Source organism: Meleagris gallopavo, chromosome 3 (assembly GCF_000146605.3).
Source record: "Meleagris gallopavo isolate NT-WF06-2002-E0010 breed Aviagen turkey brand Nicholas breeding stock chromosome 3, Turkey_5.1, whole genome shotgun sequence".
Classification (NCBI taxonomy): domain Eukaryota; kingdom Metazoa; phylum Chordata; class Aves; order Galliformes; family Phasianidae; genus Meleagris; species Meleagris gallopavo.
The window spans coordinates 2,867,025-2,883,227 of record NC_015013.2 but is presented as its reverse complement, the minus strand read 5'-3'; the positions used below and the strand labels follow the sequence as shown (position 1 = coordinate 2,883,227).

The window sequence follows — 16,203 nt, the reverse complement described above, 5'->3', positions numbered from 1 at the left end:
AAGCGAGCTTTCCGCACACGCGTAGCCTCGAGCAGCTCCCTCCGCGGGAATCGTCGCCTTTCTGAGAAGGAGCGGCTGGAAGCCACCAGGCGAGCGGCTGAGGCGCCGTCCCGGCCCGGCGGGAATCACCGCCGTGGACGGGGCTCCCGAGGGGCCGCGGTTGACTCCGTCGGAAGGAGATGCGCGTAGGAGTTGAGCGGCTCTCGGGTTGTTTTAAGAGAGCGGGGGAAAAAAAACAAAAACAAAAACAAAACAGCGCCTGAGGGATTCCTCTATGCAAAGTGCGGGTGGGACGCGAACTGGGAGAGGCTTCATCGCCGTGATGCTTTTCTCTGAGCGGCGTCATTCAGCCGGGTGCAGCTGTGGCACTCGGGCACTCGATAGTCCGCCCACCTGGCGGACCTACGAGAGGGCTTTGCGTTTGTTTGTGCTGCTAGTTCTGCGGCCTGTTAGCAGTTCAGAAGGAAAGGATGGGTCTCCCTGAAGGACGGAGTCTTAGAGTAGAGCCTGCACACGTCATTTCTTCGTAGAGATAAAGCAGCGCTGGTGGCGGTGTGCAGCTCCATCGTTATTTCACAGTCCGTTCGCCCACCCCGTGTAAGTGCAGGAATTATTTGGGACTCAGAAGTAAACCTGCATGATCCAACAAACTGTCTGAAATTCTGGTTAAAAGCTGTGGCAGCTAGGATCTGCCTGGGATTGTTGCTTTTATCCGCAGCTTTATTAGCTTTTCTGTGATGGGAAAGAAGACAGGCCCTCTTAGTTCCTCCTGATCACATAACCAGTGTCTCAGTGGTTGCCTGCTCCCTCTGGAAGTTTCCCTTCTCCTGCCTCCTTGGTGCCCTGGCTCCTGTGCCCAGCTTTTGTATTCAGATCCTGAATCATTGCAAAGTCTCACAATTCAGTAGAAGTTTTTATACTACCTTTGTTGCTAGGCTTGCTTGCTGTGTAACATAGGACGAGCCAACACAGGTCACAGGTGCTTTTTTACTTGCTTCCTGTAGTCACTGTTTTTGACAAATTTTTGCAAGCTTTATTTACTGTCTCTACCAGGTGATGACTTGCCATTTCAGTGTTCTGGACAAAAACTTAATCTTCAGAACCACACTCAATTCCACATCGCAGCAATCTGCTTTCTCCTTCCTATTTGCAGTTGTTCTGCTAACAGATCCATTGTAAAAAGTCTTACTTCTCCTGCAGTACAGTTGACCTGGATAAAAATCCTGATAATATAACGGTTCAAAGTGAACTAAGTATTTGTTAATTCAGTCTTTTTCCCTTTCTCTCCTAGCAGTGATCACTGTTACATACAAACAGAACCTATTTAATTTTTCTCTCACAAATACTGTTTCAGTGACAGTATGTTAGACTGAACATCTGGATTCAATACAAACACATGCTGTAAGGAGTTACTGAAGTTGACATCACCACACAAGCATGTTCTTAGTTATCCATATATAGAAATGTACAAGGGATTAATCCTAGTAATATGCTAGCAGCAGTAAGAAATACTGAGGCATCTTTTAAAATCATAAAACACTAAAACTATAGCTTAAGGAAGTTATGTTATACTTGGAAAAGCACCCACTATTTGCTTTGTTACCACAGGCCATCTGAATTATGTGTGGACCACAAAAAATGTTTCTGAAGGAAAACGGGGAACAGGAAACAATGAGTAAGTGAAGGATTTCTTTCAGGGCTTCCAGTTCAGTCTTAGGGAAAACAGTGAATTAGCATCCTGAGCAATGTTTGGCTAGGTCAGTAACTTGTGTTTGACAGCTCACCAAGATGGTTTCACGACACTTTCAAGTGATGAACACTCCCAGTACAAATTATTTTCAACAGGCCTTACTGTTCTTTTATAACGCACACTGTGTAAAGACCTATACCCATGAAATATCTGCAGTTAAGTCACACTCTGTCCTGATTCTTAGCTAACCAGCTGTAACCTTGAGTACCATGTCAGACTGAAGAGCCAAAGTAAGCTCAGGGCTGAAGCAGCAACTATAAAGCTACCCAAGTTCAATTTGTGGATATAGAAAAATAATAATAGCTCCTTTTTCTGCCAAGGGGCTCTTGACCTTAAAAGAGTTCTGGTAGAGGATCAGATCTTGTTCATATGGGAAGGTCACTGACCATGAAGATCACTCCCCCTTTTTCTTGTTAGATTGATCCCTGTGTTCTTCTATCATCTTTCTTCCACTATTACTTCTGTACCCAGTTATCCTTTCATATTATTTCTGTGTTGTGATTTCTTTGTATGAGCATCATTGCCTCTAGTGCAATCAAGGTGTTTTAGGTAGGACCTTTTTGCTGTACAAGATTGGAGCAGTTAGGAAAAAAATGCAAAATACAAATGAAAGCTTGAGAACATTTAAATTATCAGGATGGCTCCATTGGAATTGATCTGTTTAGGTCATCCAAAGTTGTTAAACTTATTTTTAAGACTGCTTGCTTACTGAATTGAGTAAGTCAGGTACTTATACAGGGAATGTCTGCAAATTAAACACAGGATTATTTTTTGCCTCTACTAGTATCTGTTATTTAGACACATTATGCAAAATAAACAGCACCCATAGGGAGATAGTACTAGTTTCATTTCTGTCAAGAATTAAGGTGGAAAGTGAAATACTTGAGGTTATATGAAAGGCTCTGTAATGCAAAAAAACAACAACAACAACAACAACAACAAAAAACCAAACCAAACCAAAAAAACCACCCCAAAACATTAGGGATCTACATAGAACATTAAAATATAACTAGTTTTGAAAAGGGACAAATAATAGAAAATAGTACAAAAATTGTTCTATGAAGTGATCTATGATTAAACTCAATGTGTATATGCATTAACATGCTACCTGATCCAGCAGCAAGTGCTAGAGTAAAGGACATGGGTAAATATGTTGCATTGTTTGTTAGTCCTGTACATCTTGGAACTAGTTATCAGTTATGTGGGAGGACCATAACAGGACCTTTTATTTCTCACAGATCTGAAACTTACATAAAGAGGTATTGCTGTTTGTTCCATGAATATCAGATAAGTATGTTCACTGCAGGCTTTTTGTTGAGTGAGAACTCCAGTTAGCCCTGAAGCCAGACACAATGGTTAAGTACCTTTTAGTGTAATTAAACCTTTGTGTTCCCAGAGTAGTGATTGGAACATATTGTCCCCAACTACATACCGCAAATCCAGTGACATGAGCCAGAACTATGCCAGGGAGTAATTCAGCAATCAGTAATGCCATTTGTACTAATGCTTGTACCCTGGCTCTGATAATTTTCTAGTGTAAATGTAGCCTCAGAGATTGAATTAGCTTCAATTAAGACCTTGTAGCCTGAAAAGTTAAAATACATAACTAAAGCAGAGCTAAACATCAATGAACTGTTTTTCTGAGGTTCACATGGTTAACAAGTTAGGGATCCTCATGAATGTTTGGAGACAAAGAAGGCTGAACAAAACTACTGTGGGGGTGGTAGCAGTACCAACCAGTGGAGAAACATAGTTGTATACTGGTGTTTCGGCTGTTCTTATGAACACGCTTGTTGTTTTGCAGAGCAGGATGCAAAACACCTTTTCTGAAGAAGAATTATTGTCACCATCTTGGCTTGAATTGAACTTGCTTGTAATCTTGTTCTTCTAAGGTCAGGCAGGGCTATCACCCTCTTTTCTGTGAAACCATCACTAGTTCTGGTCCTGAGACCAGCTTAAGAGAACAGATTATAATATTACTCCTGATCAGTACTAAGGCATGATGATGAACTCACTTCTCACATAGAAATTCCCACTTGTTTTGTCTATTATGTGCACTGAGCTTGAAAGAGATACAGTACTTTGCAAGAGCATACAGGAAGGTTTATTTCTTTGTAAGGAGAACAGAAGGAGTTGTTCCTTGTTGAACCTCTAAACTTCTTACCAACCTACTGCTGTACACCCAGAAAAATGCATACAAATTGAAGTTGGTCTTCAGGAGGGTGTAAAATAGGATGCAGCAGATGTACATGAAAGGTGGAACCTTTCTGTGCAGCATGCTGTACCACTGCAGCTGACAGCTCTGAAAGGTGTTGAGCTTTTCTGTGGAAGAACAACAGCAGCTTTAGATAAAAATACATGGTAGGAGAAGAACAAGTGAAGAAAGAGGTCAATCACAAGATAGGATGAATGACAAATGAAAAAAAGTCTCATTCAATTGCTCTTCTGCCCATAGAGGATGAAGATTCTGACTTTCAGTTCTGACTTACAGTTTTCTCTCCCCCTGGGCAAAGACTAGTACAGCCAGAGCTGAGCCGTCCACTTTGGGTGCACTTTCAAGTTAGGCTGTGTACACATGACCATGACCATTACTTAGGAGTAGAACAGGTTTTTTGTTTTGGTTTGGTTTTAGTTACAAATAAAATGGAGAGGATCTGGCAAGTAAAAGGTCAGAACCACTGGTAACAGTGGAAGCTGCACTAAGTTACAAAATAGACCTTTTAAGTGAACCTTTTAATTGACCCTCAGGCAGGTTAACAAAGGGAGGGCTAAATTCAGATGAAAGCTGAGTTGGAAAATAATTGCTCATCTGGAAATATATCTGTCTCTAGCCAATTACTGCTGAAGCATTATGGACCGGCATCAGAGAGGAACTGTTATAACATAGGCTCTAACTAGATATCTGAACATCAACAGCCGAACCCTAAACAGATGTTGCTTTTGTTGTTGTTGTTTGTTTTGTTTTTAATAAGATATGTGCTTACCATTAACTGTGATATTTAAATTCCAAAGTGAAGTTGAAATTCTGTCATCCAATTCCTTTAAAATCTAGGAGACAGGTTCTCTTCTCTGGGCACACAGGAGAAAAAAGCAAAAATTGGAAGACTACCTAAACCTAGGTACAGAAGCAGAATATCTGCAGTATCCTTGAAGAACAGCACACTGCAACACATTCTTTTTTTTTTCTCCAGTGGAATACACAGCTCAAAAACAAAACCACATACTCTTGGACTGCATCTAGGCTAATTTTGTTAGTTGTCAATCCTTTGAAATGTGTGTGTTGCACTTCAGAAACTCACAGCTTTGGCTTGCATATTGTAGCAATCGAGGGAGAAACTGCTCATCTCACTGTAGTTCATCCAGGCAAAGCAGTGCTCTACTGATTAGTGATGACATGTCATGTTTTGTGACATTCTATAGAAAAGGTCCTTAAACTCAATAGGGCATAAGACCTCCTGATACCTGCCTCTAACAAAGTGGGCCAGAACAGGATTATGGAATGTCAGCAGCAGGTGAGCTAAGGGAGAAAACTAATTTACTAAATATGATAGAGGAATGCAAGATAACACAATATACTACAACATAATTGGAATTGAAATTAATAAATCAAATAAATGAAAGAGAAAACATCAAAAAATGAAGGCCTTACTTTAATGCTGTAAGTGAGATGCCTAGGGAGCACACGCTGCAGAGACGAGCAGAAAAAGAGCAGTCTCATGACTCCCACTTAGTTTTATCTTTTCCCGCTGAATGGAAAACAGAAATGGAACAATGAAGTCTTCTGGAAGCTGTAGTTTGTTCTTCCTCTTCCAAAACCGGAGCTGCAGCATTAACTCTTTAACTCCCAGTGCACTGCTTAATGTTATGGTGTAGGATGCCAATAGCAACAAAGCCATTACACCTTTCAGTAGGGCTATGGTGCTAGTCTTGATGATATATTCATTTGCTTTAAACACAGTTGCTTACCAGAACTAGCAAATCTTCCTAAAGTGTTCTTCACCTTTGTGTTGAACTTCAAAGGTATTCAGTTTTAATAGGGAAACAAATTTATTTTTAAGTACTGGGTCAAATTTGTCTCTGTCACACACTTGAGAAACATTACTATTTCTCTGTGGTTATACCAGGAAGCATAAACAACCTCATTGGCTCTGGTTGCAATGACAGAGACTTTTTTTGAAGGGAAACCTCAGCTTCCTAACAGGTCTCTCCTATTGATTCCAGCTAGCTGCCTACCAGGCATTTGAACACAGTGAGTGTACTTGGCATTGGGACAGTCTGGGTAATACACAGTTCATGCTCTGTATTAAGTTGAAGAATGTACAATAGATTCTTATAGCCTGTCAATTAATGTTAGAGGGGGGAAGCAACTGTTAAGGCTTCCCTAGCAGCTCACTGATGGTGTTTGACTATCTCAGTTCCCTGCTAAGCTCTATTAGCTATCCAGGATACAGAGATAAATTAGTTCCATGAACGACTGATAGAAGCAGAATTCAGCATGTACTTATTCTGGGGCCCTCCCCCTTTAAGCACTTCTTTGTGATTTCATCTTTCACACCCCCCTACCTCCTCTCCTCCCCCCCCCACCCACACACATCATTACAATTCTAGGCAAGGAATACCCAACTCCCTATGACTGTTGGCTCAAGTTGAGGAGTTGAAGCATAAGAACTGACTTTAACTATCGAGGGTAGGGTTAGAGTTAGGGTTTGGGTTAGGGTTAGGCTAATTATTAATTAGTAATAATTACTGACTGCAATCATAAATACTCACTATCCTGACTTGGAGAAGCTGAGATCTGCATGGAAAACAATTTATTTTCCTCCTTGACTCAGAATTAAACCCTTCTGTACATCTTCCAACTTTTCAAACTGAAGGAATTTTCCATTTCTCAAGAATACTCAGCATTTTAGGGGAAAGGATAGACTATAAATGAATGAAATTAGTTGTTATGCATACATTTAAAGTGTAATATAAACATTTTTTTGCCTCATTACCATATTGTCTTTTCAAAGAAAAAAGAAGATATGATTCAGCTGATTTTATATGCTTTTATAGTAAATTAAAGAAATAAGGCTGGATTTCTCATTTTTTTGTTACATAATAATTAGATCAGTTTAGTATAGTAAATATGATTTGGCTTCTCTTGTGTTTTGAAAGTAGCTGTCTAATAATTTAGTAATCTATCTGTCAGCAATTTGGTGTTTTCAACCCAATCTCCAGGTTAAATCTTTAAAAATGATAATGTGATGCTTGACTACCATAGTTACTGCCAGATAAAAAAAACAAACAAACAAGTAAATGCTTTTTTAAAAGTACATAGTAGGCAAATATTTAGGCAAGAGACTTAAGATATTATGGTGATAATGCTTGTGAAGAATAATAGCATTTAATGGTTGTTCCTGTCACTGATGCTGTGATTTTATATTAATAATTCTTTCACTGTCTGAATGCCAGAGGGGTAAATTCACTAAAAGGAAAATTACGTATAACGTAGTAAGATAACAGTGCCTAGAACCTATTGTAGAGAGACCATGGCAGATATTTTTCATTCAGCCATGTTTTGCACAACAGGAAATGACTTCCTCTAACACTAAATGAAATAAATAAAGGTCAGATGGCTTGTTTATCTGCATTTATGTGCACATTTCTGCCAGTTAAAACAGGATGTTTTCTATTAACATTGCTCCAGATTTCCTGATAACAATAGCACCAAAATAAGGACCAGATTTTGTCTAGGTTCAGTCCTCCTGCATAAAACACTATGTTTCTAAGATGAATCTATGATGAAAAAAGTAGAAGTAAGATGTCAGGTTGCTAAGTTCATGTGTAAGCACCAGGATGAAATCTGTAAAATATTTTGGGAGTTAGGTATTTAGGTGTTAGTATTGAGTCTCCACTGAGACTCCAAAGAGTCAAACCCCTTTGTTCTTAAAACTTTTTGAGAAGTCCATCCCTGTAAAATTTAACAGCATCCTCTTATTTGCTCAGTACACATGGGACAGTATTATATATCAAACGGAGGAGGCAGGGAACCAGCAAAGCTGAACAAGGACCTGCAAGTCAAACTGATGAATAAGAAGGAAATGTACAAGCAGTGGAAGCAGGGACATATTGCCTGTGAAGGATACGGGGATGCTGTCTGGATGTGCAGAGATGGGATCAGGAAAGCCAAGGCACACATGGAACTGAAATTGACAAGGGATGCAAAGAATAACAAGAAGGGATTCTACAGGTATATTGGTCAGAAGACAAAGGCCAAAGAGAGAGTATCCTCTCTGATAAATCAGAAGTAAGAACTGGCTGCAAAAAGCATGAAGAAGGTCAAGTGCTCAAGAAATTCTTTGCATCAGTCTTCACTGACAGTCAGGCTTCCCAAATCTCTCAAGTCCTGGAACCTTTAGGTTTGGTAGGAGGAATAAAATAAGAGAAAAGCAAGTTCAAGACCACTTGATACTGAATGTGTACAAGTCTATGGGGCCTGATGACATGCAACCCAGGGTCCTGAAGAAACTGTCTGATGTGGTTGCAAAGCCACTCATCATCATATTCAGAAAGTCATGACTGTCAGGTAAAGTCCTTGGTGATTTGAAAAAGGGAAACATCACTCCCATTTTTAAGGTAAAACAAACCCACGGAACTACAGGCTGGTGAGCTTCACCTCAGTGCCTGGGAATATCATGAAACAGATCGTCCTTGGAAGCTATGTTAAGGCACGTGCAAGATGAGATGATCTGAGACAGCCAGCATGGCTTCACCAAGGGCAGATTGTGCCTGATCAATCTGGTGGTGGCCATCTAAGAAGGAGCAATAGCATTGGTGGACAAAGGAAGAGCAACTGATGTCATGTACCTTGGTTTCTGCAAGACCACATTCTTATCTCTAACTTGGAGAGATAAGGATTCAAAGAGTGGACTATTTGGTGAATAAGGAATTGGCTGGATGATCACAGTCAGAGGATTGCATTCAGCAGCTCTGTGTCCAGGTGGAGCCTGTGATGAGTGGTGTCCTCAGCAGTCCAAGTTGAGACTGGTGCTCTTAAACATCTTTATCAAAGATGTACAGTGAGATCAAGTGCACCCTCAGCAAGATCTGAGAATGGTACGAAACTGAAAGGGATACCATCCAAAGGGACTTTAACAAGCTCAAGAAGTAGACCCACAGGAACCTAGTGAGATTCAGTGAGGCTAAGTGCAAGGTATTGTACTTAGGTTGGGACAATCTTAGATATGAGTACAGACTGGGAGAAGAACTCATTGAGAGCAGCTCTGCAGAGAAAGACTAGCGGTCCTCATGGCCAAAAAGCTCAAAATGAGCTAGCAGTATGTTCTTGCAGCCTGGGCTGCATCAAAAGAAGGATGGCCAGCAGGGTGGGAGAAGAGATTGTTCCCCTCTACTCTTCCATTGTGAGGTCCCACGTGGAGTACTCCCTCCAGGTCTGGCATCCCCAGCTCAAGAAAGATGTGGAGCAGTTAGAGTAGGTCCAGAGGAGAGCCACAAAGATGATCAGGGGGCTGGAGCACCTCTCCAAAGGTTGACGGAGCCTTGCTTATTCAGCCTGGAGAAGAGAAGGCCGTGGGTAAACCTTATGGTGGCTTTCCAGTGCTTAAAAGTAGCTTATAATCAGAAGAGAGAACAACTTTATACTTGGTTAGATAGTGACAGAGCAATAGGGAATGACTAAAATAAGGGAGATTTAGATTAGATATTAAGAGGATTATTATTATTAATGTATTATTATTAATGAGAGGGTGGTGAGACACTGGAACAGCTTGTCCAGAGAAGCTGTGGAATGGAAGCGTTGACTTACACTCCCTGGAAGTGTTGAAGAGCAGGTTGACTGGGTCCCTGGGCAACCTGATCCAGTGTTGACAAGCATGCCCATGGCAAAGTCGCTTCCAATACAAGCCATTCAATGATATTTTTGAATAGTGCCTTGGTTATTCAAAATCTATATAAGTGAAAAGAAGGCTTAACTGCAAAGAAACAGCAGCCATGAAGGCAGGCTACTGAATCTTCCTTGTAGCCCATACTTGACAAGTGACCTTCATGGATCTTCAACTCAGAAAGACAAGAGGCTGTGAGTGAAATGTTGGCATACCTTGGACCATACGAAGGTTGAGTGGAAAGAAAAGCTTTGAGTGTGCCTCATGAACACTGAACATTCCACCCAACTGGAATATGGTTTGTGTTGAGGTATGTTTTCTTTGGCTATTTTTTCCTGAAATGTGCAATTACAAAAAATAAAATATTTACATCATTGCAAATGAAACTTCTGTGTCAGCTTTTTCTGTCATAATATAGAATATTATGTGCAACAGATGAGTTATTTTCCCTGGGGATCAGATACAAAACTGTTTTCAATACAGAGAACAATAAACCGATTATTACAGCTATATGCTTTCTGATCAAGAAGTTTTCCCATCTTCAGTGGTGATGCTTGTCCCGTAGCTGCCAAATTAGCTGTGTGCCAGGCTTCACAGTAGTTGCTGACCATTCGGATCCCATTTGTAGTTGAACCATGCCATATTATTTTTTGAGGCCTGAAAAGTGATGTTAAGAAGTTATTTGCTGAAAAAAATCATTTTTAATATATACATATTTCAATTTAATTGCATGCCTACATATAGTGACCTTGTTCTGTTCATACTATGTAACCATTATTTTTTATTCTCCTTTGCTTGAAGCAAAGAGTGAGTGTGAAAAGATGAAGACAGAATGCAAAGGAGGAAAAGGAGAACAATCTGATATCTCAGTTGTAGCCTATCTGAAATGGAGAAGAAAGATTGCGGAAGAAAAGAGAGAATTTTTTATCACATTTCAAGTAACTCAATATATTGCCACTTGTACTATCTAGTAAAAATAAATGTCATGTCAAACTTAAAAGATAGTAACATAAACTCACCAGAATGGATCTGTCATGACATTCCTACCATCAAAGGAGTATATTGGAACGTGAATGTCGAATTGTCCACCATTTCCATTAAATATAGATTCCCAGTTGTTGAAAAGTGTTTCTCCCTGTTAAAATTTCAGTGCAATTTTTACAAACAAAATAAATCTGAAAACTGCATCACAGCTTATTTTTATAAGACTCCTCTGTAAATCTAAAATCTTATTTTCTTTTAAAAACACTTAGGATTCTAGCTTTCACATCTCAGATTCTGCATGATGCTCCTGAATGAACTCATCTATCATCTCTGTGCAAAGAGCTCTCTGATCCACACCTTTGCCTTATAGTTTCATCTCTACTCTATTGTCACTCCAGATATTCAGCTTGATTGAAAAATTTTGAACTTGACTATTTCATTATCACTGTGACCAAGCCAGCCACCTACCATCACATCTCCCACAGGGCCTTCTCTATTCTCAAAAAATGCAGGAGGGCTCCTTTTCTATTTGTCTCGCTGAGTACTTGTGACCAGAAATTGTCTTCAGCATGCTTTAAAAATATCCCAGACTTACTTGGAATCATAATATTCTGTGTTGAAATGGACCAACAGGGATCACTGAGTCCAACTTCTGGCTGCACACAAGAGCACTCAAAAATGAGAGAATTGTCCAGATGCTTTTTGAACTCTGTCAGGAGTGGTGCTGTGAGCACTGCCCTGGGGAGCCTGTTCAAGGGTCTGATCATCCTCTTGGTGAAGAACTATTTCTTAATGCCCAACCTGACTATCACCTGATGCTGCTCCATGCAATTCCCTCGGATTCTATTGCTGTCACCGGAGAGCAGAGATCAACGCCTGCCATAGCCCTTGTGAGGAAGCTGTAGGCTGCCATGAGGCCTCCCCTCAGCCTCCTCTTCTTTGGGTGAATAAACCAAGGGACCTCAGCAGCTCCTGACATGTTTTGCTCTTCAGACCTTTCACCACCTTTGTTGCCCTGAGTCTTCAAAGGAAGTGTTCTGGAGTTCAGAAGGAGCAGAGTTCTTGCAGACAACTTACTGGGAAGGTGCTGCTTATTGCAGCAGAATGATAGATGTCTGAGAAGTTGAAATCTCCTATAAAGACAATGGCAACTGATTAAGACTTAACTACCTACAGAATACCTTACGTGTGCCATTGTCCTGTGTGGGTAGTCAATAGTACACTTCCACAGTGACATCTTTTCTATTTATCTCTTTGATTCTCACCCAGAGGATCTCTACCACATTATCCCTGAGTGTAAAGGCTGTACAGTCTAATCTCTCATTTACATTAAGTGCGACACTTCCACCTCACCTGCTCTGCCTATCCCTCCTGCACAGCCAGTTCCAGCACTCTAAACACGGGACTCATTCTGGCAAGTCTCACTAATACCAATGGTAATGTAACTTTAGGAAAGGACAAAAGCTTCCAGTTCATAGAATCATGGAATCATAGAATGGCCAGGGTTGAAAAGGCCACAATGCTCATCTAGTTTCAACCCCCCTGCTATGTGCAGGGTCGCCAACCACCAGACCAGGCTGCCCAGAGCCACATCCAGCCTGGCCTTGAATGCCTCCAAGGACAGGGCATCTGCTAGGACCCCCAAGTCCTTCTCTGCAGGGCTGCTCTCAAGGAGATCTTCCCCCAGACTGTAGAAATACGTGGGATTGCCCCAGCCCAAGTGCAGCACCTTGCATTTGGCCTTGTTGAACCTCATTAGGTTCACATGGGCCCACTTCTCCAGCCTGTCCAGGTCCTTCTGGATGGCTTCCCTTCCCTCCAATGTATTGACTGCATCGCTCAGCTCGGTGTCATCTGCAGATTTACTGAGGGTGCATTCGATGCCATCGTCTGTCATTGATGAAGATGCTGAAGAGCACCTGTCCGAAGACCGACCCCTGAGGGACATCGCTTGTGACCGGCCTCCACCCTGACACAGAACAATTGATCACAGCCCTTTGGCTGCGACCAGACAACCAATTCCTAATCCACTGAACAGTTGATCCTTCAAATCCACACCTCTCCAATTTAGAGAGAAGGATGTGGTGAGGGACCATGTCAAAGGCTTTGCAGAAGTCCAGGAAGATGGCATCTGTCGCCCTTCCCCTGTCCACCAGTGTCGTCACTCCATCATATAAGGCCACCAGATTGGTCAGGCAAGGATCACCTCTTTGTTTTGTGTGTGCCTTAACAAAGCTTCTAGGAGGATCTGCTCCATGATCTTCCCAATACAGAGGTGAGGCTCACCAGTCTATGGTTCTGCGGGTCTTCCTTTCTCCCTTTCTTAAAAATGGGAGCAATGTTTCCCTTTTTCCAGTCACTGGGGACTTTACTGGACAGCTGTGATTTTTCAAATATGATGGAGAGCAGCTCAACAACCAAATCAGCAATCTCTTTCAGAACGGTAGGATGGATATCATCCAGCCCCATGGACTTAAATACATTCATTTTCATGAGGAGGTCTCGGACTTGTTCTATTGTTACAGTGGGACGGAATCTGCTCCTCTCACCCACACCTAGAACTTCAGGGTCCTGGCAGACTTGAGGAGGAGCCTGACCACCAGTGAAAACTGAGACAAAGCACTTATTGAGCACCTCAGCTTTTTCATGTCTGAGGAAGCCAGTACTCTGCCCTCATTTATAAGAGGGGGAACACTCTCCTTGATCTGTCTCCTACTGCTTATGTACCTGTAGAACTCCTTCTTGCTATTTTTCACGTCTCTCTCCAAGTTCAACTCCATCTGTGCCTTGGCTTTCCTGATCTTACTTCTATACATGCAGACAACATCCCTATTTTCTTTCCAGGCTACACAACCCTGCTTCCACTTCCTGTACATTTCTCTTTTTTCCCTCAGTTTGAGCTGCAGGTTCTTGCTTAGCCATGCTGGTTGTCCACCTCCTCTGCTCAATTTCTTCTGCTGGGAGATGGAGAGCTGTTGCTCCCTTAGTTCATCCCATTTATTCCTCATACTGCATGCACTGGTATACAAGCATTTCAAATGTGCTCCCTGGAGTGGCATAGATGTCTCCATTAACCTTGCCACCCTCACATAGTTATGTACCATTTCTTGGCTTGACCTCAGTGTTCCTAATGGTTTCCCTTTCCTCACTGATCCTAGTTTAAAGCTCTCTCAGTCAGTCTTGCCACGTTTGGGTCCAACAGATGTTTCCCCTTTAAGAGGTTTATCCCATCAGGCCCCAGCAAAAGACTCCAAGTGTGTTTCGTGACAATCAAATCCAAAATTCTGTTGAAGGCATCATTCTTGGAGCCAGGCACGGATGACCTGCGCTTGCTTGTTTCTTTTCCAGTCCGTCCCCATTAATGGGACAATTAGGAATACATTTATCTCTCTTCCTGAGTCTTTTAGCCACCTTCCAGGGCCCTGAAATCTCTTTTGACAAACCTCTGCCTTCTTGATTTGACTGATTTGATTTGTGAAAGATCAGGAGTGGGTAATGATCTGAAGGCTGCTGATAATCCTTCTGTTTACCATCCCTGATCTGAGCCCCAGGGAGGCAGCCAACTTTCCTGTGAAGAGAATTTGGCCTTTGAGGAGGTAGTCACCCATACTACAACTCACTGTCATTTTTTCATGCTGCTTGTCTTGCTGCTGCATTTGCTACAAGGGTTTTTTTGACCTGTCCTTGGTGGGTGAACTTGCACAAATACCTCTCTTCCATCTTTTTTCCATCTTTTCTCATCCCTTGAGGAATTGATTATAAGTACTGTAACTTATATAGAGAAAATATAGGGATAGTTTACAATGGAAATACAAATTCCACACAATTCTGCCACAATTGTATGACAGATGTTGCAAAAGTGTAAGTCAAAAGCTTTGCATCACGTTACCTCTTGAGCTGTTTTTAAGTTTTCTTTCAGTAGAAGTTGAAACATGATTTTTCCTGTCCTTTCCTTTCCTTTTTTTTTATTTTTTATTTATTTATTTTATTTATTTTATTTTCCTCCAAGGTTTGCATGTGTTCAGAGTAGCATCTATTCAGCATGTTCCAATTATCATGTGTTATTTCTTTTGGTTTATTTGGCTGTTCTTCTCTGGGAGCCACCCAATACTGCAAAGACATGGTTTGTTTTCCTCAGTTTTAGAATATGTGTGTTTAAGTCAGATCACAATTTGACTCATGTTGCAGACTTCTCAGTCTTTCCTCCCAGGTTCATGGGGGTAAATCTAGAATCACTCCTAAGCATAGAATTTGCTTTTATCTTAAGAAATGAGAAGAATCGTCATTTTAGTCTACTGTGCCCTGTAGTCATACTAGAAATTAGAACATAAAAACTATCTTTAAGACAAAAAAAAAAAAAAAATAAAAAAAGCACTTTTCTGTGTTGACATAAAACATATCCAGAACATGGAACACCATGCTGTTGCTTTGTCAGCAGTCTACCTGAAGTAAGCTTTTCTCACAGATTTATTTCTCCCACATGCTTTAGGACATTGAAAAAAGTAACTCTTGGTAATGCAAAGGAAATGTGAGCCTGTAACTTTATCATTACCTTTTTCATCTTGGAGCCTGACTCCAAAATATGAAGCAAAACTTTATAAAATGCAGCTTGTGTTGAAGCCTTGTGATTTGCTATTTTCCAAGATTTTGGGGTGCCCAGAACTTAACATAATCTAACAAGTACTAAGCAGTTGTTTTTACCTTAAGATTTACTATTGGCAAATTGTATCGGTCTGTTTTTCTGACAACCGTGACCAGATCTTGCAAATGTGATGACAGAAAGGCCCTGTAGGTAGTCATCAAACCTGCTTGTTGGGCCTGTTGAAAACAGTGAAAATCTGCTCTCATGTCACCAGAAAATGGTAAGTTTAAAGCGACCAGGTGCAGCTGGGGAAAAGAGAAGAAAACCACAATTTTAAAAGAAGTTTATAACATGAAGAAGATATATATTTGAAACAAACTAGCCCTCACCCCTTGCTAGCACAACACATAGTACCTTCCATACCATGTAGAAGTTATTTGCCATCATAAGATTGCATTTCTTAAATCTGTGCAGTATATAATAATATACTTATTTATTTTTGAGCAGCTGGGAAACGATGAAGATTATCTATATACTCCTAAAAAATAAAATTTTTAAAAGTAGCTAGTATTTTTAAACAACAATCTTGGAGTTATCACACAAATAAAATCCCAAATCACAGAGGCCTGGAAACAAATAGTAAGAGGTGACCATATACCATTCAAAAATTGACTGTTACCAAATACAAGTGGTAACATACTTGATTCAAAGAGAACAAATGCAAGAACTAGTCAGTATTTTTGTTTTTACGTGTAATTATTATTTTACTTTCCTTGGCAAATATTTAAAGTATTTTAAATGAAAGCTTATATTCTAAAATATCTATTTAAAAACAAGCAGCATCATAAAGATAGAAAAAATTCAAACTAATATCTTAGTGATTTAATTGTGACACAATTACTACCTTAAAAATTAATGTGTTGCAGATTTCTTGGTACAATCACCAAGTAAAGATGTATTCCTAACTCAAAATCTATTGGGTTTTTTGATTTTTTTTTTGATTT

At 40.6% G+C, this 16,203-nt stretch overlaps 2 protein-coding genes across 2 annotated transcripts in view; both read right to left on the bottom strand.

Annotated features, from left to right (window-relative positions):
* The window catches only part of TGFBR1 (transforming growth factor beta receptor 1), a 39,031-nt gene extending 38,685 nt beyond the window's left edge, over positions 1-346 (bottom strand). The window contains exon 1 of the mRNA XM_010708303.1: positions 18-346. Within this exon, the coding sequence (XP_010706605.1) occupies positions 18-346 (329 nt within the window). The remainder of the gene's footprint in view (positions 1-17) is intronic.
* A 6,438-nt stretch (positions 347-6,784) lies between these two features.
* Positions 6,785-16,203, bottom strand: part of COL15A1 (collagen type XV alpha 1 chain) — a 105,245-nt gene continuing 95,826 nt past the window's right edge. Inside the window, exons 34-36 of the mRNA XM_010708265.3 lie at positions 15,319-15,504; positions 10,653-10,768; positions 6,785-10,290 (exon numbers count right to left, since the gene is read on the bottom strand). Of these exons, the coding sequence (XP_010706567.1) occupies positions 10,074-10,290; positions 10,653-10,768; positions 15,319-15,504 (519 nt within the window). The 3' untranslated portion in view covers positions 6,785-10,073. The remainder of the gene's footprint in view (positions 10,291-10,652; positions 10,769-15,318; positions 15,505-16,203) is intronic.